Source organism: Rhinolophus sinicus, chromosome 7, assembly GCF_057876585.1.
Source record: "Rhinolophus sinicus isolate RSI-liver-muscle chromosome 7, RSI-T2T, whole genome shotgun sequence".
Lineage (NCBI taxonomy): Eukaryota > Metazoa > Chordata > Mammalia > Chiroptera > Rhinolophidae > Rhinolophus > Rhinolophus sinicus.
The window spans coordinates 34,922,406-34,950,232 of record NC_142507.1 but is presented as its reverse complement, the minus strand read 5'-3'; the positions used below and the strand labels follow the sequence as shown (position 1 = coordinate 34,950,232).

At 36.9% G+C, this 27,827-nt stretch overlaps 1 protein-coding gene across 1 annotated transcript in view; it reads left to right on the top strand.

The window, feature by feature from the left end:
* The window catches only part of DPYD (dihydropyrimidine dehydrogenase), a 797,040-nt gene that overhangs the window by 328,875 nt on the left and 440,338 nt on the right, over nt 1–27,827 (top strand). The window contains exon 12 of the mRNA XM_019747023.3: nt 26,749–26,933. Coding sequence (XP_019602582.3) covers nt 26,749–26,933 — 185 coding nt within the window. The remainder of the gene's footprint in view (nt 1–26,748; nt 26,934–27,827) is intronic.

The window sequence follows — 27,827 nt, the reverse complement described above, 5'->3', positions numbered from 1 at the left end:
GTCCAGATGACATAATTCAGTGTGGCTTTGAATATGCTTTCAGACAACTGAAGGAAGCCACTTCTGCCCTACCATGACCTCTGTGCTTCTTCCATATGCTGCACCACAGCCACCCTCTCATTCTCTGCAAATGTCCACTTTGAAAAGAGCTATGTGCTTTGATCTTCTAGAACATATTATAATGTATCTTCCAATTAGATTGCGAACCCTAAAAGGCAGATTGTACCATTATAGTAAATCGTAGTCCCAGTAGCAGACAACATATTAATCTGCACAAAACAGATACACAGTGTATATTTGTGCATTTCACTTGACTTGATTCATATAAGATACTAATTTTATTACACTTAGTTATGTTTTTTCTACTATGGGCCATGTTTGGCTTATGTTTCTTAGAAAATATAAGAAAAAATTGAATTTTTCTATTTCTACTGGGTATTTTTTGTTTTTGTGTTTTTTGTGGGGTTTTTTTTTGGCTGTTTTGGCATAAGTTGTTGCATTCTTTATAGTCCAATAAATAGTACACTAAATTAGATTCTGTCTAGTGTAGCAGCTTAGAGCAGGGGCTCTGGATCCAAGCTGCCCAGCTGGAAAACCTGGCTCCCTTAGTCTCTTTGTATTTCATGGTTCTGATCTCTTCAGGGGAGTGACTTTAATATCTATTTTCTAGAATTGTTTTAATAATAAATTAACTAATAATATGTGCAAAGCACTAAAATGTATGCTAGTAAATAGTAAACATCTCTTAAGTTTCAGATGTTATTATCCTTAAATAACAAAACCATATTTTAATAATTAAATTGAGTTATATTACACCCTTATTATGGTATGAATGTTGCCCAGGAATGAAAATATTTGAAAATCATGACTTTATCTGGGGCCTTCCAGGCTCTGACAACATGTCTTTGTAAACAAGTGAAGCAGATGCTCTTACATTTATGATTTTTAAATGAGAACATGTTTCATATATTTGTTTATTTTTATTTGCAGATAAAAAGATTGTACAGGTTGTAACTATATCACATATTTTTAAAGTGTTTTGTTATCAACTCTGACATTTTTCATACCATCAAAAGGAATTGTTTTTCAATAAATTTTCAATAGTTAGAAATCTCCATTTTGAATTTTCACAAGCCAGGTATTTAAAAAGCAAAGGATTTTTAAATAACTTTGTTTTTCCTCTTAACAATGGTAAAATTGGGCCAAATATTTTGTTTGTTTAACCTAAGATGATTGCTCGTTTTTCTTCTAAGTAAGAAAAAGATAAGCACTTTTGAGGATCTAAGTTTGAATTTTAAGTGCTTGAAAATTACGCAATGAAATAACTAAGATTAAAAATCTATATTTTGGGAAAGAAGAGGTAGGATAAATGGTGGCAATAAAATTGACTCAGCATATGGTACATGACACTACTCAGGAGAACACATGAGAAGCTAACTGACTGAACTCTCTTGCTATATATGGCAGAGGATGCATGGCCTTTCTTCTAGGAAAGGAGTTTATATACTTCACCAGTGCTTGCATTTTCTTTCTGCTCCTCGCACTAGAGATAACAATGAAACACCAGGCCCAGTTCTTTCTGAATCTTTAATGTAACTCTCAGAAACTAACTCCCTTGATTGCGTTAATTGCGGTTATCCATAGAGTGGTTTTGGGGGAAAAAGTTTTAAAATCTTTCAGTTTCTCTTATTAGAAGGCTCTCAGAAAAGTTTTTAAAAGACTCATGGTGTTAATCAAAGATTCTGACAATATTAGCTTCAAAGGTACCTTTTATTCACTTGCTCCCCGACTGAGAAAAGGTACAGGTCATGAGTTAATTTGTCTTGTTCTGGGCTAAGTCAGAACTCCAACAAATTTGCCAGTTAGTCAAGAAATGGTGTGCATAAGACTCTTGACATTCAGGATTTTTTTTCAAATGTGTCCATTTTCCCCCTCAATTATTTAGGTTTGGGGAAAAACATAGGGAAAATGTTTTAATGTGAGTACTAGATGAGTCAGGTGCCTAATAATAATATTCTGTGCTTTAAAAGAATTGGCATCAGTGTGTTTGGGTTTCTTTTACGCCTATTAAAATGTTACTCATATGGTAATTCACTAGTAGGATTGGGAGCACTAAGACATTGTAATAACTCACCCTCTTTTTCTTAACCAGCATGATCCATTTTTCAAGCAATAAAACATCTCCTCCAGAAGCTGTTGTGGCTTCTTAGAGGTTCATCAAAATTTTCTTTGAACAATTGTCCACTCTGGGGCTTTCAGCTTGCCTAATCCCTCTTCTGCCTTACATACATACATACATACATACATACATACATAAATGGAAGCAGGAAAGAATGGAGGATCAAGTTGAGAAACTGTCATGATCGCTCAAATTTTCACTGTTGTATGCATTTTTTTAAACTTTTTAAAAAAAAATTAGTTTCAGATGTACAAAACAATGTAATCGTTAGACACTTATACCCCTCACAAAGTGATAACCCACCCTCCCCCAATGTACTACCCCTCTGACATCACACATAGCTGTTCTATTTCCACTGTTTCTATTTTCTATTCCTTATTCTGTACTCCACATGCTGTGATTATATATATATATGCATATATAATTATACTTGACATTCATTATTCTTCAGCTTCAGCTTCAGATGTACACTGCAGTGATCAGGCATCTACATCATCCCTGAGGTGGTCTCCCTAAGAAGACAAGTGTCCATAGGATACTTGTTGATTATATTCCCCAAACTGTCTTTCGTATACCTGTAGCAATCTTGTGGTTACCGACTATACTTTCTAATACCCTCACCTTCTCCCTCATCTCAAGCCCCTTCCCATCTAGCAACCCTCAGTTTTTCTTCTATGTCTCTGAGACTCTTTCTGATTAGTTTGTTCATTTATTCTATTCTTTAGATTCCACATATAAGGGAGATCATGTGGTATTTGTCTTTCTCTGTCTGACTTATTTCACTTAGGATAATGTTCATTAGGTCCATCCATATTGTTGTAAATGGTTAAGATTTCATTCTTCTTTATGGCTGAGTAATACTCCATTGTATAAATGTATCACCATTTCTTGATCCAGTTATCTACCAATGGTCATTTCAATTGTTTCCATGTCTTGGTTATTGTGGATAGTGCTGCAATAAACTTAGGGATGCATAAATTTTTTCGAATTAGTGCTTTGGATTTCTCTGGATAGATACCTAGGAGTGGAATTCCTGGGTTATAAGGTAATTCCATTTCGAGTTTCTTGAGATACCTCCATACTGATTTCCATAGTGGCTACACCAATCTGCAATCCCACCAGCAGTGCACGAGGGATATCCATTTTCTCCACATCCTCAGCAGCACTTGTTGTTTGTTGATTTATTTATGGTAGCCATTTTGACTGGGGTGAGGTGGCATCTCATTGTGGTATTCATTTGCATTTCTCTTATGATTAGTGAGGTTGAGCATTCTTTCATACGTCTGTTTGCCATCTGTATCATCTTTAGAAAAATTTATCTTCATGTCCTCTGCCCATTTTTTAATTGGGTTGTTTGTTTTTTTGGTGTTAAGTTGAATGAGTTTTTTATAAATTTTTTGTTAACCCCTTATCAGATATATCATTGACAAACATCTTCTCCCGTTTAGTAGGATGCCTTTTGTTTTATTGATGGTTTCCTTTGCTGTGAAAAAATTTTTAATTTGACGTAATCCCATATGTTTATTTTTTCTCTTACTTCCCTTGCCCTAGGGTATACATCAGTAAAAATATTACTACGGGTAATGTCTACAAACTTTCTTCCTATATTTTCTTCCAGAAGTTTTATGATTTCAGATCTTACACTTAAGTCTTTAATCCATTTTTAATTTATTCTTGTATATGGTGTAAGGAGGTGGTCCACATTCATTTTTTTGCATGTGTCTGTCCAGGTTTCCCAGCACCATTTATTGAATAGACTGTCTGTATCCCAACATAAATTCTTGCTTCCACTGTCGTAGATTAAATGACCAAATAGGCATGGATTTATTTCTGGGCTCTCTAATCTGTTCTATTGATCTATGTGTCTGTTTTTATGCCAGTACCATGCTATTTTGATTACTGTAGTCTTGTAGTGTAATTTGATGTCAGGTATCATGATACCTCCCACTTTGTTCTTAATTTCTCAAGATTGCTGTGGCTATCCAAGGTCTGTTATGGTTCCATATAAATTTTAGGATTGTATGTTCTATTTCTGTGATCCTTGGTAGTTTGATAAGAATTGTGTTGAATCTGTATATTGCCTTAGGCAGTATGGACATTTTAACTATATTAATTCTTCCTATCCATGAGCATGGTATGTGTTTCCATCTATTTGTATTTTCTTTAATTTCTTTCTTCAGTGTATTATAATTTTCTGAGTACAGGTCTTTTACTTTGGTTAAATTTATTTCTAAGTATTTTATAATCTTTGAAGCAATTGAAAATGGGATTGTTTTCTTAATTTCTCCTTCTGATAATTTATTATTGGTATATACAAATGCAACGGATTTCTGAAGATTAATTTTGTATCCTGCTACTTTACTAAATTCATGTATCAGTTCTAATAGATTTTTGGTGGAGTCTTTGGGGTTCTCTCTATATAGTATAATGTCATCCTCATATATAATAATTTTACTTCCTCCTTATCGATTTGGATGCCTTTTATTTATTTTTCTTGTCTAATTGCTGTGGCTAGAACTTCCAGAACTATGTTGAATAGAAGTGAAGAAAGTGGGTAACCTTCCCTTGTTCCTGATCTTAAGGGGAATGGTTTTAGCTTTTCCCCATTGAGTATGATGTTAGTTTGAGTTTATCATATATGGCCTTTATTATGTTGAGATATGGTCCCTCTATTCTCATTTTCTTAAGAGTTTTTATCATAAATGGCTGCTGGATTTTCTCAAATGCTTTTTCTGCATCTATTGATATGATCATGTGATTTTTATTTTTCATTTTGTTAATGTGGTGTATCACTTTAATTTATTTGCAGATGTTTAGTCACCCTTTCATACAGGGAATGAATCCCTCTTGATCATGGTGTATGATCTTTTTAATGTATTGCTGAATTCTGTTTGCTAATATTTTGTTGAGGATTTTTTCATCTATGTTTATTAGGGATATCAACCTGTAGTTTTCTTTTTTTGTAATGTCTTTGTCTGATTTGGGGATCAGGGTGATAGTGGCCTTGTAAAACGTGTCTGGGAGCCTTCCCTTCTTCTAGATTTTTTGGAATAGTTTGAGGAGAATAGGTAATAAGTCTTTTTTGAATGTTTTGTAAAATTCACCTGTAAAGCCATCTGGTCCAGGGCTTTTGTTTGTTGGGAGCTTGTTGATTACTGATTCAATTTCCCTGGTAGTAATCACTCTATTCAGGTTTTCGTTTCTTCTTGAGTTAGCCTTGGAAGGTTGCATGTTTCTAGAAAATTATTCATTTCTTCCAGATTGCCTAATTTGTCGCCTTATAGATGCTTATGGTAATTTCTTAATTTTTTTTTTTGTATTTCTGTGGTGTCTGTTGTCACTTCTTCTCTTTCATTTCTGACTTTATTTATTTGGGTCCTCTCTCTCGCGCTCTCTCTCTCTCTCTCTCTCTCTCTCTTTTCTTTTTTTGATGAGTCTGGCTAAAGGCTTGTCGATTTTGTTTATCTTCCCCAAAAGCCAGCTCTTCATTTCATTGATCTTTTGTATTGTTTTTTTGGTCTCTTATTTCATTTATTTCTGCTCTCAACTATATTATCTCCTTCCTTGTACTCCCTTTGGGCTTATTTTGCTGTTCTTTTTCCAGATCCTTTAAATGTATGGATAAACTGTTGATTTGATATTTTTCTTGTTTCTTTAGGTAGGCCTGCATTGCTATCTCCCATAGATTTTGAGTCGTTGTGTTTTCATTTTCATTTGTCTCAAGATATCTTTTGATTTCTTCCTTGATATTATTGTTGACTCATTCATTATTCAGTAACATATTATTCAGCCTCCATGTGTTTGTGTGTCTTTCAGTTTTGTTTTGTTTTTTCGTGTAATTGATTTTTAATTTCATAGCACTGTGCTCAGAGAAGACACTTGATATGATTTCAATTTTCTTAAATTTATTGAGACTTGTTTTGTGGCCTAACGTGATCTATCTTGGAAAATGTTCCATGTGTGCTTGAGAAACATGTGTGTTCTGCAGCTTCAGGGTGAAATTCTCTAAAAATATCCATTAAATTGAACTTGTCCAATGTGTCATTTAAGGCCACTGTTTCCATATTGATTTTCTGTCTGGAAGACCTGTCCCTTGTTGTCAGAAGTGTGTTGAAGTCCCCTACTATGATAGTGTTACTGTTGATCTCTGTTTTTATGTCAGTCAATATCTGTTTTATATATTTAGGTGCTCCTATGTTGGATGCATAGATGTTTACTAGGGTTATGTCCTCTTGTTGGATTGATCCCTTTATTATTATGTAGTGCCCATCTTTGTCTTTTAGTAAATTCTTCATTTTAAAGTCTACTTTGTCAGATATAAGTATTGCTACTTCAGCTTGTTTCTCATTACCATTCACCAGAAATATCTTACTCCACCCCTTCACTTTCAGCCTGTGTGTCTTTTGATCCGAGGTGAGTCTCTTGTATACAGCATATGCAAGGGTCTTGTTTTCTTATCCACTCAGCCAGCCTATCTTTTGAATGGAGCATTTAATCCATTTACATTTAAAGTGATTATTGATAGGTACATAGTTATTGCCACTTTATTATTTGTAGTTAGATTGTTTTCATCTTTCTTCTGTTTACAGTAGCGCTTTCAACATTTCCTTCATTGCTGGCTTGGTTCTTTAGCTTATTCTTTTCTGGGAAGCTCTTTATCTCTCCTTCAAATTTAAATTACAGCCTTGCTGGATAAAGCAATCTAGGTTGTAGGTCTTTGTTTTTCATCACGTTGAATACCTCCTGCTACTCCCTTCTGGTCTACAAAGTTTCTGTAGAAAAGTCATTTGATAGTCTTATGGGAGTTCCCTTGTATGTAACCTGCTGTCTTTCTCTTGCTGCTTTTAGGATTCTTTCTTCGTCTTTAACCTTTGCCATTTTAACTATAATGTGTTAGTGTGGGCCTGTTTGGGTTCATCTTGGTTGGAACTCTCTGCACTTCCTGGGCTTGTATGTTGATTTCCTTTACCAGATTAGGGAAGTTTTCAGTCATTATTACTTCAAATATGTTCCCGAACCCTTGCTTCCTCTCTTCATCTTCTGGTATTCCTATGACGTGTATGCTGTTGTGCTTCATGTTATCTCACAGGTCTCTTAAACCATTTTCATTGTTTTTTTCTTTTTTTCTTTTTGTTGTTCCGCTTGGATGATCTCTGCTAGCTTGTCTTCTAAATCACTGATTCAACCCTCTGCCTCATTTAACCTGCTGGTAATTCTATCAAGTGTGTTCTTTATTTCAGTTATTGTATTCTTTAGTTCTAATTGGTTGTTCTTTATGACTTCTTTATCCTTCTTTATGTCATCACTAAGCTCCTTAAACATTCTTATCATCAGTGTTCTAAATTCTGTGTCTGGTAGGTTGGTTACCTCTATTTCGTTTAGTTCCAATTCTGGAGTTTTCTTCTGTTTTTTTATTTGGGACATGTTTCTTTGTTTCCCCATTCTGGCTGACTCTCTGAGTTTGCTTCGATGTATTAGGTATATCCCTTAGGGTTCTCAGTCTTTGATGGGTTGTCTTATGTAATATGAGTCCTTTATATTTGACTTGCACCACTTTCCTATTCTCCCGTGCATGTGCTCCAGAGGTGACCCTTGTGTTGTGTGTATTCTCCTGTTAAAAGTAGAGCTTTAAATTGCTTTTGGCTTGTCAGTAGGTGGGATTGACTCCTAGGCTGACTAGTTATGAGAATTGACTATGCCTGCAGTGGATGAGCTGCTGTGTCAGGGTTGACCCCTCAAATGAGGCTTGGTTCCTATGGGCTCTTGTGCCTGTAGAGAATTCCCTCTGGGTGTGTCACTTATAGGTGAAACCCAGTAATACTCTGGTTTGGTCTGGAGTTGAACTCTGGGCATGTTGAATCTTGTACCTCTTGGGCTCGGCCCTGGTGTAAAGTGATTTCAGAACAAATCAAATCAACAAGCACAGCAACTACAACAAGAAAAAAGCCAGTACACTCACAACTGATAACCAACGTTCAACACAGGCAAAAATATCAAAAATACAAAAAAAAAAAAAAAAAAAAATTCAATACAGAAGAATGGAAAGAGGGAGGAAAAGTAAGGTAAGGAAAAGCATAAAGAGAGAGAGAGAAAGGGGATAATGTGTGTGTGTGTGTGTGTGTGTGTGTGTGTGTGTGTGTGTGTGTATGCTAAAAATGATATTAAAAAAAGAAGAAGAAGAAAAAAAGCAGTGCCAGTCTTGAGCCCACCAAGCTATCTGCAGGTTCTCCTCTGCTGTACAAAGAATCCTCTGCATCTTGTGGAGGCAGAGCCAGCCACCTGGTGCCCAGTGACCTTGGCACTGCAGTTCTAGATGAATGGGGCTATGGGGTGTGGTTCGTAGTTGTGGGGACAGAGCAAGGAGTGCAGTTTCCAGGCTCTAGGCCTCACGTGTAAAGGTACTGGCTCAGGTAGTAAATGGCCATCAACTGTGATTGGATGGCCATCATCTTTGGCTAGTTGGCCATCAGCTGTAACCAGTGAGCCATTGGCCACTAATATAACTGCTGTGGCTACGCTAGCAGAAAATGGGGGCTATTGAGAAGTTGGTGGCTGAGCTAGCAAGAGCGGATTGCAGTTAGCACCGCGGATTGCAGCTAGCAAGTGAGGTTGGATACCGGGGAGAAGTGGACGGCAGGTTGTGGATAGTGTGGCTCCTGCTTCCTGTGTCTCCAACCCAGCTGCCAGCGAGAATATAGTGGTGTGACTCCCTTATCTATAGCTCCATGGGTGTTCCTTTTTGGCCTCATCTTATCCTGTGTTCTTATGTGGAGCAGGGCTAGAGACCTCACCTGTTACCCCGTGTGACAGTAGTGTTTAAAAAGTCAGTGCAGTTTCTGCTCTCTCCGGCACAAACACGCTGAAAGCACCACAAGCAGCCACTGTGAGGTGGCTTTATTCCCTGTGCCCAGGTCTCCTGAGTCTTAAGGCACTTCTTCTGTTAGGGGTGCGGGTGCGCGAGATTTCTGAGCTGCTGAATGCCCAGAGCTGCCTCTGTCACCTGCTGCTGACCCGTGGGTGTGTCTCCGCCACTGTAGTAGCCCTGGTGCTAGCAGCCCAGAAAAGGGGGGCTGGTGAGGGAGGAGTCTTTTGTCTCTGCTCTGGACTCTTCCCTAGGTCACAGCTGCAAACCCGGCTTTTCCCAGATCCTGAGTGCTCAGCAACTCTGTAATCTGACACTGCTCCTCAGTTTAGGGACCAACTTGAGACTCTGGAAGGCAGGGGTAGGATTGCTGTGGGAGAGTGGGGGGAAGGGCCCGGGTATGGAGTTTGCTTTTTGTCTGTCCTGGGGCCCAGCTAGAGATGTCAGCTGAGGTTACTGCCTCAAACGCTGGATACTCTGACCTCTTGGCAGGACAGAGATCAGCTGTTGGGCGCAGGGAGAGAGCCCAGAGCCTGGTTGCTGCAATCTCTGGTCTGCGTTCTGGGGCCCCGTGTCACCACCGCCATGGATGCTCGCCGCGTCTCCACAGTGCTCCCTTCCCTCTTCCCCTGCTCGCCCAGTTTGCCCTCCTTCAAGCAATCCTCCTGTGAGTCTTTTAGCTGTTCTGTGTGATGAGCAGAGAGTCCTTTGATGGGTTATAGATGTTCAGTTTGTGGTAAGTTCCGGAGGAGAACTCAAGAAGCCCATCTCATTGCCACCATTCCTTGTATTTTTTATAAACAGAAATATTTACATAAAGTTTTAAAGATCAGATTAAGGTATACTGCACTTTATTGCTAGATTGGAGACCCTTTTTGATCGATGGCAAAAACATTCGAGGAAGAGGCTTACTAATGATTAATATAACTAAGAAGGGATGAGATAGAATTGAAAACTAAAGTTCCAGTCCTGGATATGTTGCAATACAATAACTTGCATTGGAGTTTTTCGTATTTATATTTGCAAACATTCTGGAAGGGATCTATGAAAACATATATTCTAGTCCCCTAATGTCACAGGTTTATTTGTTTAGTAACTTCTGATGGCCTGCTATCCCACGCACTGAGCTAGGTCCTGGGGGTAAAAGGGTGAACATAAATGCAGACCTTGCCACCAGCAATGCAATTTAACAGGGAGACCCATAATTGCAATAAGTTGTGCTGGGAGAAGTTGAGCGTCCTCTGGAAGCACGGAACACAATCTGAGGGTTCAGAGAAGCTTCTTAGAGGAAGTGGGGTGTAAACTGAAGTCTGAGTGCTGTGTGGGAGTTTCCAGGTGGAGTGGGGGTGGGAGGGAGGGAGCCACAGGGAAATTATGCAACTTGCTTAACACCACAATGTTAGAAAAAGTACTCATTTTACAGTCACTTTCAAAAGCTATATATTTTTTTAAAAAGCATGTCTTTGGAAAGTTGTCATCAGCCTACTTATTTCATGCATGTTCTCATCTTTATAAATGAAGATCTGAATTTTCCATTTTTATTTCTAAAATTTAACTTTTTATGATTTCTACTGTTCATTTTCTCGTTATCACACAGTGAACATTTCTTAATGTTCGGCTATGTTATAAGCACTAGGAATACGAGCATGAGTAAGAGAGTCTTTGCCCTTCGGGGACTCACAGGGTAATGGGAGAAGCAAGCATATAAATACATTGTGACATAATGTGCTAATCTGAGGTCACGTTTGGACTGGGTTTTAGAGGTTGAGTAAAAGTTTCTCTGTTACAGTGAATATTATGCTCCAAAATATGAGCTGACAAATGGCCTCATGTGAACAGACAATGGTAAGAAATTCTGTTTAGATGGAGAAGATGATGTATGGGAAAACATGGCAGCAAGTGGATAGGGATAAGATAGCAGAAAATTTGGCTACAAATTTATGTGGGGTCAAGAGACTTAGACACTAAGCTGGGGAGTTTCAGTTTTAGCCTATAGAAATCCAGGTGACAAATGGGGAGGTTTAAATATGGGAGAGATTGTCATTGTCAATGAGCTAACTCTGGTAGGTGCTGGATGTTCCTTCTGTCTACTTGGGTTTTGATCTTTTTGTCATATTCTTCAAATAGTTGGGAATTAGAAACCGTGAAATCACCTTTGAGGTGGTTCCTATCAAAGCAAATGTGTTTTCTAGTATCGAATGTCTGGGTTAGGTAAAGTAACTCACCCGATCACCAGTATGCCCCAACACTGTAGGTTCCCTGATGGGAAGCTGCTCTAGCAAGAAGTTTAGTATTAAGGAAGGGAGAGAACTATGCTCAAATGGACAGCTCCCAAACTATAGGCACGACAGGGGAATTGTACCTGCCTAATTTCTTCTTCCAGATTCACTAATTACAATTACTAATGTCAACTTCTTAAGGAGAGGTAAATAAGATACAGACAGACACCATGAGTGTTATAGCAGTAACTGTTTCCCCATATCGGAGGAGAAGTCAGGGTGTATAATAAGCGTATTCCTCCTGGTTGCAGTAGTGTTTAAAAAAAAATGGCCTGGAATTAAGACAGTTAAAAGACTGTTTTCATTAGTTTAAGTGGCTACTGTTAAGGCCTAGATTAAGGTAGAGGAGGCAGAACTATAGAAGAACATTCAGAATCAAGACGTATATTTTTAAGTAGATTAGTCAGGATTTTGTCATCTGTTTGATAAGAGGTTGAATGTGGAGTATGTAGCGTGGGAGTCTGACCAGATGTCCAGATGCAGATAGAACTCACAAATGCTGCAGGTGGGGCAGATCTGAGGGAAATGGTGATGTGTGGTATTTGAATTTGCTAATCCATTCAACAACTGGAAATGGGATGAGAACTAAGAAAACAGAGAATGAATGAAAGCAAACATTGGGAATCATTGTATGAAGATAGGACAATTAAGTTTGCAAACTTTCCACCATGTGAGCACACAGTGGAAAGTTCGCGAACTTAATTGTCAGATCTTTCGTATAGCATTTGTCTTTTCACTGTCATAACCTAGTGCTTAGAATAGTGGCTATTCATGATTGAATGAATGAATGAAAGCCATAATAACATAGAGTTTAGATAACAACTTCTTAAAAGTATGATAGAGTGTATGTGGCATTTCTTCTGGAAATCCAGAAGCATCTCACCTCAATTCCATGAAGAGGAAAAAGTCAGCTTTTATTACCGCTGCTTTTCCGATGGTCAATATCTTAAGTAGAACATGGCATTCAGGACAGTTTTATTCTATGGTTCTTTACCGTCTTCCACTTACTAATGCATGTGGTTCCTTCTGCTATCATTTCATTTTATAATGCCTGAGTAATAAAACACTGACATATGCTTTGTATTGGACATATCACGTATTGAGCATGAGCCCTTTTCAGTCTTTTCTGTACATTGCCTTGCTTTTAACTGTATTTTGTGGGAGGGTGGGGGTGGGGGAGGACATTCTCAGGAACCCAATAGTAAAACTATACGTATTTTCTTAACAATTGTCCTTCCTAATTATCAGATTTTTTTTCTGGCTGAGAGATTTATTGTTTTTCTATTATAAAATATACTGTGCACAGTGAGCATGAAGTGGTGGAATCTAATACAAGTACTGGCATTTCTTCAAAATAACCATCCAAAATAATGGAATCTTTGCACAGTTCTTTGAAATTATTTTAAAAGGGTGGAGGTGATGAGGAGGGAGGTCAAACTGATAACAGTGTTGGAAATGATTGGGAATCAACATCACATCACTTACAGCTGCCTGAGACATCCATTTGAAGCACAACATGATATTTCTGTAATTATTTTATTTCCCTCTAATAACTGCATAGGAATAGGTTTGTTTCCCCCAGTGAATAGCTCTGTTCAGATTCCCTTATCTTTATTTTTCAGGTTTCACTAGTGGTTGATATCATAAGCATTCTTACAGGGAGACAGTGGATAAATCAGTAGTTTTCCATCAAATCAAAGATTACATACAAGAAGTAGAGCAGTGGCATGTATTAAGTTTTGTCCTGGAAAGAAGGTAGAAAATGGAAAAATATCATAATTGTTTCACAGAACAGAAATCATAAAACATAGCCGATGTTATTCAACGTGTCCTCGTATAAGTGAATGGAACAGATGTCCTGAGGTTTACTGACGATGGCCTGTGGTATTTGTCTTTGAGACACTAGCTTAGCTTATGGTATAGGAGAAGTTTATTCTGAAACCTAATAGTCTTGTGAAATGTTAAACTACACTAAGCTGCTTTGAGAGGTAAAAATCAAGATGCAAAATCTAGGTAAATTATAAAGTGCTGATGCAGAATTTATACTAACATTCTTAGTAACATGTATGCTGTGTTGCAGATTATTATTGTTAATTGCTTTGTGTTCTTGGCTCCAAGCACAAAAATAACAATATACCTATTTACGATAGTCTTTGATTATATTAGACATTGACCTGCATAAATGTAAGCTGTAATTATATAAGTTGAAAAATTACTTTGACTCATATTTAATAGCTATCCTCTAAATATGGATGGTACCCAATTCAAATGTAATATGCATGTATGCATGTGTAATTTATTAGGCGTGCCTACTCTCTAATATTCATCAGAGGTCCCACCCAATCTTTACACGTACATGGACTAATGTTATCCAGTGCCAACCTTTTTTCTATGCTAGCCATACTTATAATATTTTTAATTATGAAGTTCTCTAAAGTTTTTTCAAAGGACTTTTACTCACATAACCATTTTTTTTCCCCACACAAGTGCATGAAAGAGTTTTAAGCATACTATGCAGTAAGTGTTCGGCAAATACCCAATGACATTCCAAGCCCTCTGGAAAGTGTATTGACAATTCAGTTGGTTTAATATGGCCCCATGTTTCCCCTATATTTGCACACTGCTGCCAAGTGAACTTCTGCATCACCAGCATTGTTACATTACTCTCACACTTTAAGATCTAAAATTATTCTCCCCGATGGTAGGATTGAAACCAATTGCCTCAATTTAATTTTGACGCTTCTAATCTGCTCACCTACATACTTGTGGAACCTTATTTTCCATTCTTTCTTTCTGTATTTATTAAGTATATAAGATTCTGTGTTAGGTTCTGGGTACACAAAAATGAATACATTTTCCCTGCTATGGGAGCTTGCAGTCTAATAGAGGAAAAAAATGCACATAAATAAAAATGTCATTAACTAAAAAGTGACTCAAGGAAAAATAGATAAACTGCTCGTGTTACACACGAAATGGAGAGATGACTTCCAGCTGTAAGAATCAAAGAAGGTTTTGTGGAGGCAATGGCGTTTGTAATAGAGTTGAGGACTGGGTAGGAATTAAGAGAACAGAGACATGGGAAAGCACATTCCATCAGAGTGAACAAACTGGATACATACATGGAGTAGTTCCTTCAGCTAGATCATAAGGCACAGCATGAGAAATAAAGGTGGAAACTGCTAATTCACAAAGTATTTTTAGGGTTAGGCTAAGGTATCTGAATTTTATTCCAAAGTTGGTGGGTACTGGAAATCTAAAGGGGCATGTTGATTAAATATGTTTCCCTCACACACAGAGGAACAGGTAATTAAATATGTGTCTCCTTTTTGGCCCCTGCTCTTTTCCAATTTCACTCTATATATCTTCTATATTCTAAATCATATTGAGAATAGGACTACAGGGCTGTAAATCAACAGGAGGAAAAGAAATTTAATTGTGTATGTACAAGAGGCCCATAAGAATATGAGACCCACGGGCAGTTGGGTAATTGAGGCTTACATGCCATCCTGAACTAAGTACAAAGGGGTAAGGGTCTGGGACTTCAGAGGGGAGGAAGAACACCTACAGGTAGATGGGAAGAGCAACCCGTTGCCGTACCGCACAGCCCCAAGGACCTCAGACAGGACTGTGAGTTCCAGGCCTGCTGCTCACACCCAGCCGCCACGCCGAGCCCACACTTTCGGTCATTGCTAGGCATAGTTCTCTTTCTGCCTGAGACCCTCTATCTAAACTCTTTCAGGCAGTTAAGGGGAGGTGAAAAAAAAAAAAAAAAAAAAAAGCTCTTCCTGAGTCTTTTGGGCCTTGATTGTCTTCAGCTCAAAATTGTCCATGTGCCAAAGTAGCACACGGTGTGTCGGCCTTTCCTGAACCCATCAGAATAAATGAAGAGATGGATAAATATAGGGATGATAGTGTTGGGATGAAGAGAATGAACTTGTTGCTTTATTCTCCATGTCCCCACAGAAAATTCACCGTAAACACAAGAGTATATGAAAGTGGTGTTTATGTGTAGTGTCGTCTGAGGGCCAGCGAGCCATCCTCCTGTGGAGAGAATGGCTAGATGCTGGGCACTTTCACTTACATAGAAGCGCAGATTCCTACTGGTCACCCCGCTTCTGCTCCTGCTGCCTTGTAATCCGACCAGAATCAGCCTTGAAACAGCAATTACATCATTCCATTCCCCTGTTGCAAACCCTCCAGCAGTTTCCTACTTTATTTAGACTAAATTCTTCCCAATTCTCAAAGCCCTCCTTCGTCAGGCCTCTGCCGATCTCTCAGGCGTCCTCTCTTCTCACTTTGTTGCCTTGTTCCACCCCCACAAAGCCCCCCTTCTACCTTTCAAGTGCCTCCACCTCCTGTTCTCCTAATTCCTCCGCAACCCTTCCCTCTGCCTGGAAAGATCTGCCTCAAGGTCTTCCCATGCTGCCTCACTCTTATCCTTTATGTTTTAGCTCAGATGGCATCTCCTCACAGAGCCCTCCATGACCCTCCATCCCCTCTGTGACCTAAAGTACCTCTCCCGCTTCTCACACTCCTCACCTTATTAACACTCTCTTTCATGTAATACGCTTCATAGCCATTTTCACTACCACATAGTTCACTTGTTTACTTTTTATGTTTTATCTTCTGCCAGCTGGGATATATACCCCACAAGGACAGGCCCCTCATCTGTGGTTTACTACAGTGCCTACAGCAGGATTTAGTACATGGTAGACAATACATATTTGCTGACTGAATATATGAATACAAGCTAGCGCCTTAATTTGCTTCTATGCAATCATTAAACTTCCAGAGGGTTAGTCCTGTGTGCACTGCGTTGCCATCTTTGCAGAGCTTCTCTCCTTAACCCCTTTATGCTGCCCTTTTTCACTCATCATTTACCTGCAAATGTCATCTTTCACTGCTCATTGACCTCCAGATTGCCAAATCTAGTTGCCTACCTTACATTTCTCTTGTATTTGATGTTTCTTGAAATGATTTCTTCCTGGCTTGTGTGAGCCAGAAATATCTTGATTTTCATGCAACTCTGATGTTTCCTCCTCTTGGCTTTCGTTCAGGTTGTGCTTGATGTCACTTTAAAAAAAATAACTGGTTGACTCCATTTTTACCTGGATTTCCGTTTTTCTTCAGGAACTTTATCCATGCTTATGATTATAGCTAATCCTAAAGAGGTATCTCCAAATGCTCCTAAAGACCTCCAGGCTTCTCTACTTGGTACATCTGTTGCTGATTTGTAGTTAGATTCAAACTCTAAGAGTGTGACCTGGGCAACTTACCATATTCTGCCGTGTATAATGCGCACCTCTTTGCCCAAATTTGTGAGGGAAAAATAAGGATGCACATTATACATGGGTAGAACTAATTCCATATCTGTTATATATAAATGTTTTTAATTCTTCTATTCATGCTTATTAGTTAAAAGTGTGACTCTAGAAATCAATAACGATATCCATATGCAAAATGATACCCTGAAATAACGATAATCAGTTTTGTTGAACTTATGATGAACTTGCAACGATGAAGAGCTCTTGGCCTTCTATGATGCATAAATATCGTAAATTTGTTACTGGCACATCAAATTTCTTGGATCTTGTGTCTGTGCTTGTGTTTTGTAACTATTTGTTACATAAAGTTTCTTGTACCATAATGTTTAAAAAAATGGTAACATTCCTTTATAATACAAAAAACAAGTACCTAAATGTAAACAAAAATTTGAATTAAAAAATTAAAATGCAAGATTTTTCCCCCTAACAGTTTGGGCCAAACATGTGGTTGTGTATTAAACACAGTAGCATATTTATACACAGCAAAATACGGTACCTCAGTCTCAGTTTCCTCAACTATAAGATTGAAATAGTACATATTCTGTGAGGATCCAAAGAGACAGTATATGTGTTGCCTGGTTTAGAACCAGCCACACATTTGTGGAAGCACTCAACAAATGTTTGTCATTATAATCATTATGAATCCCATTGAATCTAGTCTTTGTCAAAACCACAGGTAAGGTATTCCTTGACTGTATGGTATTATACCTAGTACTCTATGTAAAGAAACTATATTTCTGGATTGTGCATTTACTTATGTACTAAAATTGTCTAAAAGAAATTCTACTGTGTGTTTTAAGTTTGCATTGAAGTACGCCTACAGCCGATTGACAAGGAAAAAAAGTCATAAGATGGATATCAAAAAATAACATTAATGAGCTGCTAAAGCTAAAATTACAGGAACTTATGAAATTGGTTAAACATAAAAACCATTAAACTGTTTACTGAAGCTTCACAGATATACTGCAGCTAATGAGCATTTCTGCTATTTAAATAAGCCCAAATTGAACACACATTACATGGATACATAATTAGTCATGGCAGTCAAACACACACAGACTTACTTTTAAAGCTCTATTTAGGGATCTTTTCCATTTGATTTATTTTGTTAATTAAAATATTTTTCAGTATTCAGTTATATTTTAATAATATTGTTTTTACAAGTAGTATAATTTACTACTGGCTTTCTGTTTGTTTTTATTTAGTCTTTAAATGGAACCAATGGGGATCTTATATTAAACATTTTTCTTAACCCTTTTCTGTAATTATTTATGTCACTCATGGTATCATTCAGCATTTTAGAAATTTCTTTCACTGAAAAGTATATATAAAACATTTCAGTAGCCTTCTACTTTTTTCACTCTCTTCTAATTATCGAGAAGTATTAAGCACCCAAATGTGCATAGAATTATGATGATTATGGTCCAAATCAGATTAAAGGATAATCTATTCCTTCAAGGAGTTTGTAGTCTTAAGTAGATGGTATCATTGAATATAAATAAGCAAATCAAAGTGTAGCATTTGGGAATCCAACAGAGAATTTGAAAACAATCCCCATATATTTCCTTCAAGGACACTAGCCTCCTTGAGGAGATGTCTTCCAGATAAAATGAAATCAAATCTTCAAGGAGGTTAGAGTTTTAAATAGATGGAATTATTGCAGAGAAATAAGCAAATCAAGGTGAAGTGCTTGGACAATTTTAATTCTGAATTGATTAGTTGGTCAGTTTAGGAAATGAGAATGAGATTCCCCATAGAATACAAGGAAAACAAAAGGAGTTGCTACAGGCTATTATTGACATCCATCTTTTGTATTTAATTCAGGGAGCCTACGCTTGTCCTGAGCATGGAGGAGAACAAAAGTAAATCTGTATTTTATATTGCCTGGATTCTACAAGCATATCCAAACTGAACATTATTTAACCATAGCAGTAGGGAAACCAAATAGTTACATCAATCAAAAGAAATTAGCCAAGTGGCTGTTTTTTCCTAGTCAGTGTGTTTGCCACTGTAGAGGCTTTTTTATTCATGTATTTTTATTTTTCTTAAAGAAAAATATTTGGGCTTCCTCTCTACAATGAGCTGACTTTCTGATTGTGGAAATAAGACTTACAAGAAAAATAATAAATTAAGAAAACATAATATGAGTGCTAAATAATGGAACAACAATTACATTTTTCGTATTATATTTTTCAAACAAAAAACATTTATTGAGTTCCTCTTGTATGCCAATTATTGTGCTAGATGCTGGGGAAGGCTCTGACTCAGATTTGGGTCCTGAAGTCAAGGAGGGAAGGAGGCAAAGCAAATAGTAACTGAAATCAAGTCACATGGGCACTAGTTTAACAGAAAGTGGTTGTGGGTAATTTAGCAGAAAGGAAACAGAGATGGTTCCATTGGAAGAGATGACCTAAAGTCTGTATCTGTAAAGCTGGTTAATACTAGAATTCTTTGCTATCCCTCCACCCTCCATCTGCTTCATTTTAGTTACTACCATGGTTCCCAGTAGCGAAGATTTAGGAGACTTTTGTTGGCCCATTCTTAGCTTTCTCTTGCCCCCATACCAAGGGCTAGTGGCAAGGGGGACTTTGGAGTCACAAAGAACTATGCTCAAATACTGGCTCTGCCACCTACTGGCTAGCTTCAGGATGATAATATCTACCTTAAAGAGTTGTTTTGTGGTCTACATGAGATATCGTATGGCAATATTCAGTATCATGCCTGCCTCATTCAAGAGGTCAATAATTGCTTTTCTTAACATTCTTTATTATATGAAGATGATATAAATGAGAGGTAAGAAGTAACAGGAGAGTTTCCTTTGGATGAATTGTCACAACATGGTCACTGACTGGGTGTTGAGATAACCAGAGAGAGAAGATTCAAAGATCATGCCAAGGAGTTTATGATCTACTTCTAGGCCGTTTGAGGAAGCAGAAGAGGAAAACACAGCAGTGAAGACTTCAAGAGTCCTCATGGAATCAGGTTGAAAAGCATAAAGTATGGTGTCTGTCATGCAGGGTCTCTGGTCCTGTTCCCCACACAAGAACGCAGGACGTGGTGAGGCCAAAAAGGAACACCAATGGAGCCATGGATGGGGGGTTCATATCACTATATTCTTGCTGGCAGCTGGGCTGGAGATACAGGAAGCAGGCTTCACATGATGCACAATCTGCCGTCCGCTTCTCTGCCAACCAACCCCACTGCCAGTATAGCCACGGCAGTTATATTAGTGGCTAATGGCTAACTGGTTACAGCTGATGGCCATCTACTACCCAAGCCAGCATCTTTCTACATGAGGTCGAGAGCCTGGAAACTGCTCTTCTGGCTCTGTCCCCACAGTGTCCTTGAAGCCAAAAGAGACTTTTATGAGGAAGAATTGATTGTCTTGAATGCTGCTGAGAAATCAAGGAAGGTAGTGCCATAATTAGGGTGAGACAGGTGAGGTGCCTGTCTGTACTTGCACAGTCTTGAGCCCAGGGACCTTCTTAAGTCTTATTCTTTGGGTGACTTGCTCAACTAACTCTTGCTCTGGACCTGAACCAAGGTGTTCACTGAGAAGAGTCACTGAATGTGGCAACCTGGGGCTAATTAATCGTCTTCATGAAAAGAGTTCTGATGAAGCTTTGGGAGACAAATGCAGGGCTGTAATCATTTAAAAATTGGAGATACTGTACATGTATGTACACGGTTATGGGAAACATGTAATTCAGGGGGAGTGACTGGTAACAGAGAAGAGAGAGCATATAACCTAAGGAACAAAAGCCCTACAAGGTAAGAGGAGAGAATCCTGGGGTTAATGTGCAGGGACTGGCCTTGGATAAGAGGGGGTAGAGTGGGCACAGATCCAGTAAGTTGGTAGTTTGGGCAATGAGAAGACAAAGGAGTTCCCAATGATAGCTTCTGTATTCTTTATGAAGTACGAGTCAAGTTCTTCTCCTGACAGCGGGGAAAAGAGAAAGGAACCAGTTGCTTAGAGAATAGAAAATGTATAAATGGAGGTCACTGATAACCAGTCATGAAAAGGAGGAAGGCCCAGAGGAAGCTTTGAACTGGGGTTTCCATATGATGATTTGGAAGGGACAGTAGAGCATTCAGGTTGGAGTCTACCAGGTAGCTGAAAGGGCCAGAATAAAGGAATTTGAGATAATGTTTGAGGTCGTTTTCATAGAGGGGAAGTTAAAGGCACAAGATGACTACACTTTCTAACACATAAAAATGTGGTAGACTGACTCTTTTAGCGCTGGTAAGAGGAAAATAAAGAGGGAAGAAGGAGTAGGAGCCCAAGAAAGGCAGTTTCAAATGAGGAAAGCCCGAATGAAATAGTATTCTGCATAGCGAAGAAGGAGATCAAAATGAATGTGATTCAACTTGGATGCTACAGAAGGCAAAAGGGAGGTGGACCGAGGTCCCAGAATGTGGTGACTGTGGAGACCATGCTTTCCTTAGAGGGACAGACTGGAAGGAATAATTGGGCAGTGAAAACAGTAGACAGTCTGTAAATTATTCTAAGAAATTTGGTAAATGAAGATGTGAGAATAGCAGTGAGAACAGAGAACCATGTCAAAACCAGCTTTCAAAATAGGAGATGAGAGGAGAGGAGAGCAGAAGAAGTAGAATATACTAAGGGGAGTCAGAGATGATATTTGAGGTCCTGGAGGAGCCGGATGGTGCAGAATCAAGGTTAACTTTTGAGGGTTTTACAGAAATAAAATGATGAATCTTCATTGTGGGTGACATTGTGTTTGGGAATGGGTAGCATGCTGCTTCAAGTACTTAGAGGCAGAGGGAGCTGTAGTAAAGGCAAAACCCATGCCATCTGGGCTTGATTATTCTTAGTTGAAGGCACTCTCTGGTTCTGTGTCTTCCCTAGTTGTCCTATTGAAAGAGATCTCTGCTACCCTGACCCTGCAATTAGAATTTATTTGTTCTGGCTAAGATTTTGCTTTCAGCTCTGATTTACCAAGATTGTTGCCTCAGCCTGCCCTTTTGTTTCATTGTGCTTTTGTCCTAATGGCTAACAGGTTATGTAAAATTAAAAAAACAAGAACACAGATGAATTCATCTATGTTTTCAAGATAGCATTTTATTATAAATGTTGAAATTTTGTATTTCTCCCCCATCGTTTTATAACATCTCAAACTCTCCATAGAATACTAACAATTCTTCTTCATTATGATTTCTGTTGAATTGTTTATGGAGAATTAATTTATATTTATGTACAAAAATATAACATTCTTAACACCATTTTATAAATACTGAGGAATATACTTGTCATATGCTTGTGGGTTTCTCTTCTACATATATGACAGCACAGCTACATCAGTTTAATTGACCTTGGCAATCTGCATCTCCAAGTGATATGTCCCTGAGGGACGTTTTCTGCAATTTTAAGCTGTGGCTTATTGAAGAACTTGTGTGTCACAATACAATTAAGTCTATATAAAAAACAACATTTCATGCATAACATTAAATTGACTAAAAGTTCCTATTTCAAAACCATTTCTTGTTTTAAATCTACCTCAGAGTGTCTTTGTGTTTTTTTTTAAATAAGCTCATTCAAACATAGTAGTAATTAAAACAGAAAATTAACATAAATCTCTAATGTTTGGTATGAATTGAGGATGTTTTTGTTCTTTTTAAAGACTGCATAAAATTCTAGACACCATATCATTTAACACATTTCTCTCCCATTTGCAGAATAATATAGACTGTGAATAAGCATGTTTTGGGGTTTTTTTTTTCAAGTGCTTTTTCTGTTCAACTATGGAGCTACTGGGACATATGCTGCCTTCTCCGTCAAGATGCAATCTCATAGAAATCTGTGGGAATACTGTGCCTGATCATAACAGAAAATCTCTTTCCCCCACCCCTGTTATGTTATAAACAAGAAAGAAAGGATACAGTCCTATTAATATTCATTTAACACTTCATAGGAAATGGCAAGTAGTTATTTGGTTTGCAAATGTAAATATACATTTTTCATCCACTTATGCTTTCACTCCTTCCAAGCTAGAAAACGGCAGAACAGAAGATGTGTGTCTGAGATTTGTTTTCATTGTGTTTAAAGTGAATTGTATCAGCAGAGATGTAAGAGAGCCCTGAGGAGCTCATAGAAGGGTACTTACCATGAGGACGAGGGTGACAATCTAAGTAGTTAAATAAACGAACTCTTTTCTGTCAAATTATGAATAAAATGCATGTGGATTTTTTTTAACTCAATCTTTGATTTGAGCTATAAGTTAAATACTTTGGAGCTTAAAAATATGGGTAAATAATAGAAATAACTCTATTATATTTCAAAAGAGTCATTGAAATCATGAAAGGTGTTGTTTGGATCCATAATACCAAATTCAACAAAGTTTCAATAAATTCATGAATTTATTCTCTCTCTCTCTCTCTCTCTCTCTCTCTCTCTCTCTCCCTCCTTCCCTACACATACACACACACACACACACACACACAGAGGGTGTCAAAAATGTATATACGTTTTAAGAAGGGAAAAAAACTGTATTAAAATTGCATTGATAGTAACCACTTTGAGCACCTCTTGTAATTGCAGAAGTCAAACATGACTTGTGTTCATCTTTTGCTATTGGTATATATTGAGTACTACAATTTTAATACAGCTTTTTTTCCTTTCTTAAAATGTGTATACATTTTTTGGGCACCCTCTGTATGTATGGGTGTGTGTGTGTATGTGTCTGTGTGTGTTTGTGTGTGTGTATATATGTTTACATTGAGTCCACTGTGCCTACAGGAAAATGATCCTAACCATTTGATGTTCAAGTTGTAATGAACAGTCATCTTTGCATTGGCTACTTAGTGCCGCTGACAGAAACCGTTTGTGACCCACCGTGCACTGGTTTTATTCATATAAGTTGTTCATGTCCTACTTTTCCAAGGATCCTTTATAGATATTGAAAGTCAAAGTGTTAGATACTAAAATGGAAACAAATGATCTCTATTTTGTTTGACATAAGCGTTACTATAAGATGTTAAATACCCTTACAACCAGCTGCATGGCCTCTCATTATCGTTTCTATTTATTTCTTAAGTAAAAGAGCATATTCAATTTGAAGTCCTCCAAAAAGACTAAGGGGGGAATTCAGTAGATAATTTTCAAAAGGTGGCCTAGATAATTTTCAGTGTGAAAGAAAATACTTTTCTATTTTGGAATACAGTGTGAGAGAGTTGTTTATTAGTGAGGTTATCTGGATTATTAACAATGATAAAAATAATCAAAATAGTTGATATTGAGGTCCAAGATTTCACAGTATAAATGAATCAAATATTGAGGAAAAGAGCATATTTTTAAAGTAAATATTAGTATGTGTGAATGTTTAGGGACATACAATAATGCAATGTGTATACAATGGAAAGAACCATGAATAAAACAACACTTTTGAATTCACAAATAAATGCTGCTCAGTGACTTATGGTGTTGCTGCTAAATATTTTAAGAAATGCAAGAGTTATTTATTAAACTTGAAGTAACATCTCCTGACTACTATCTGACTGAGTTAGTGATGGAGCTCTAATATTAAAGTGAATCATACTATGTACATTTTTAAAGCATAAGAAATTATCAAGCACATTACTCAAGAACTTCAATTTAATTCCACAAGCATTTATGCAGCACCTACTGTGTATAATACAGTGTACTCAAGGGTAGATTCAAGCACTATAAGCCCTGAAGTTTATATAATTTGAGGACTCCTCTATAAAGAAAAAAAATTACGTATTCAAATTTCGTCACTGGGCCCTGAAAGAGACCCATGTAAGTCAGGGACCCTGGAGCTTAAGCTTCAATAATTTCACAGTATATATGTCTTTAACTATAATAGCTGCTGAGGGAAATCAAAGATAGCTAAATCATAATCCCTCGTTGCTCAAGCTTAGAGTGAAGTCTGTGCTAACTGTCAAGGATATTCTTGTAAAATATAAAAAAAATGTGTAAATGAGCTTTGATCACCTAGTGAAATAATCTTGAATTCCTTCTCATTTAAAAACCATTTTTATTTCATATCACTATAAAAGACAAAGTTATATCACAGGTTTTTTTTATTAAAGTTTATTGGGGTGACAATTGTTAGTAAAGTTACACAGATTTCAGGTGTACAATTCTGCAATACATCATCTATATATCACATTGTGTGTTCACCACCCAGAGTCAGTTCTCCTTCCATCACCATATATTTGATCCCATTTACCCTCATCTACCACCCCCCTTTGGTAACCACTAAACTGTTGTCTCTCTCTATGATTTTTTGTTTCTTCATTTGTTTGTCTTATTCTTTTGTTGTGTTCAGTTTTATATACCACACATCAGTGAAGTCATATGGGTCAAAGTCTTATATAAAATAGGTCATTTTTTACATAGGAAAATTCTTTTTTACCCCTTGCATATGTATATATCCCATTACATAAACCATTTAGTGATGGTGTGTTAACAGTTACCATTATTATAAAAGGTTGAATTGATAAGCAATACTCACTACTGACTTTCTTGCACCTCAAGTAACTGTCAACAGATGGTACTGATGATCTGTTATGCAATAGGGAACAAATGATAAAGGTCTCATTTCCTGTGACCTTTAAAAACATTAGAAAAATCTTCTCAATGTGCCATTCTGCATTGAAAATAATTACACAAATATTTAATTTTACTCTCAATGAAAGGTGATATTGCATCAGAGATACAAACAGTAGCAGATCTAAAATAAAAACCTGAGCACAATAGTGCTGAGCCATCTACTCATTCATTTATTCATTCATCCATCCATTGAACTGAGAGTCTCCTCATTTCCTAATACTCTGTGGTATAGCAGTGAGTAACATGGACTCATTCCTGTTCTCATGGTACGTACAGTCTTGTGGGGAAAACAATCAATAGTAATCCCTTAGTAGGCTTCTAAAATTCTAATATTCTTTAAGTAGAAGGTTACAAATATGTACCAAGGTTTATTTTTACTTCTATTATTGCTCAGAAGAAACTGGTTTTAGTTGCTAGAATAATATTTTTTACATTTCGTTATTTTATATTTGACTCATTAATCTATTCAACAATTAACTTCCAGAATCTTCCAATCTGTTCTTCTTTAGTATAAATTGTTATATTATCTTTTGTATTGGAGTAAAGAATAGCTCCTTTAATCTATCCTGAGATACTGAAATTAAAATTCGTGAGATGAATACCCGGAGAGAACATTGTATCCTAAAAACTGGCTCAGTTTGCTCCATCATATATGGTGCCATCTACCTTTCTTCATTTATTTTCTTAATCAACTCTGTTTCTATTTTACATTCTTTTATGTCTTCAAAATATCAGGAACATGTGTCTGAAGTTTCCTTTAGATATTTTTCTTAAAGGAACACAACGTCTTCCTTGTTCCATGACATTATATTCATTGAAACACAGCATATTTAGCATCTATTTAAGCATATTTAAAACTATTTTAAGGAATTATTGGTAATGTTTGCGTTTGTTGACTTTTGCAAGATAAAACAGAAATTGATACCTAAATGTAACTCTATTCCTGGATCCATTAAATTGTTTAACATTAAGTGCGAATGATTTAGTTTAAATGTTTTCTTTATAGAAGTTCCTGTTGTGAAAGGAAAAGATTGGCCATCGATCCAAATTCACATCATAACTGACACCTGTGACACAGGAACAAGTTTGGAATCATCTGAGTTATAACAAATTTGTGAAAATAATGGTTATGGACAAATAAAGTTTTAGAAAATGCATTTAAAATCCATTTAAAGTGATTTAAGTGGATTTTATATTCATTAAAATATTTGAAGGGGTATACTTTTCTACTTCATGGATTCATACTTCTTAAACATAAATACCAGATCTGTAACATTACCCAAATCTGTGGTCTTTAATTTGTACATGTGAGGTATATTTTGAGTTGGTTAAGTCAATACTTTGAATGTATTAACTCAGATATTTCATTAAATTTCCATTTTTATGCTTCATTAAAAACAGTTGTTTGAATCCCTAGAACAATAATTAAATCAGAATTTTTCTTAATTTTCAAATTATTGTTATGTCATGCACAGATTAGTCATTGCCTGTTGTCTTTCACTTGTTTTCAGTAAAAGAAGCCTTAAGCCCGATAAAATTTAACAGATGGGGTCTCCCAGAAGTAGATCCAGAAACTATGCAAACCAGTGAACCATGGGTGTTTGCAGGTGGTGATATTGTTGGTATGGCTAACACGACAGTGGAGTCGGTGAATGATGGAAAGCAAGCTTCTTGGTTCATTCACAAATATATACAGGTAGGCATTTGCAATAAATTTCAGTTAATTGTTTCCAATGCATAAGTACTTCTTTATTTTTGCTACTCATTTATATGAATATTTCTATATAGTATGTACTAACTATATATGAAATAGGTCACATACATATTTACTCCGATAAGATGTTTTAAATGTGGATTGGATAACAGAACTGTTTAATTGATTGATATTTCATTGTGCACTTCTACCAGTGGAATGCCATGAAGTTATTAGTCCTGCTGTGTTCAAAATACTTACCAATGGCTTAAAGACACCAATAATATTTTTATCAAATCTGAGGGGTACACAATATAATAGGAGAATCTATATTCCCAATGATCTTATACAATACAGAAAACTATGTTGTATATTCATTTGGATCGGATGAGATCCTATCCACTATCCACCAAATTGTATGCACTTAATTGAAGAGAAAACAAATATTTCATAAATTTCCATGCAATTATTTTTTTTTTTTTCACTATCTAGTTTTGTGATACAAATGTAGAATTTAAAAGTGATAAAATATAAAGTTGAACATGCTCTGGTACAATAACTGTGTGGTCTTTGGGGAAAAAGCCATACTGCTAATACCAGATCTGTTGTCGTACTTTTTGAAGAAATGCTTCATTTTCTTCTTGCTCTATAATTTAATTAGGTTTAGCGACAGTGACCTCATTTACATAAAGTGTTTTTGGAAAAGCTTGCTTTTGTTAATAAAATTCTTAATCTTTCTCCGGATAGGCTTCCTGTCTCTCTTCTTTTGCTTTCTTTGTTTGTTTTCACATGCTAACAAAATTCATTTTGTCTTTAATACTTTCTTGACTATTTTATTTCCCTTTGCCGTGATCACTTTGTCTATTCTGATTGTCCTACTGTTTCTGTAATTTGTGC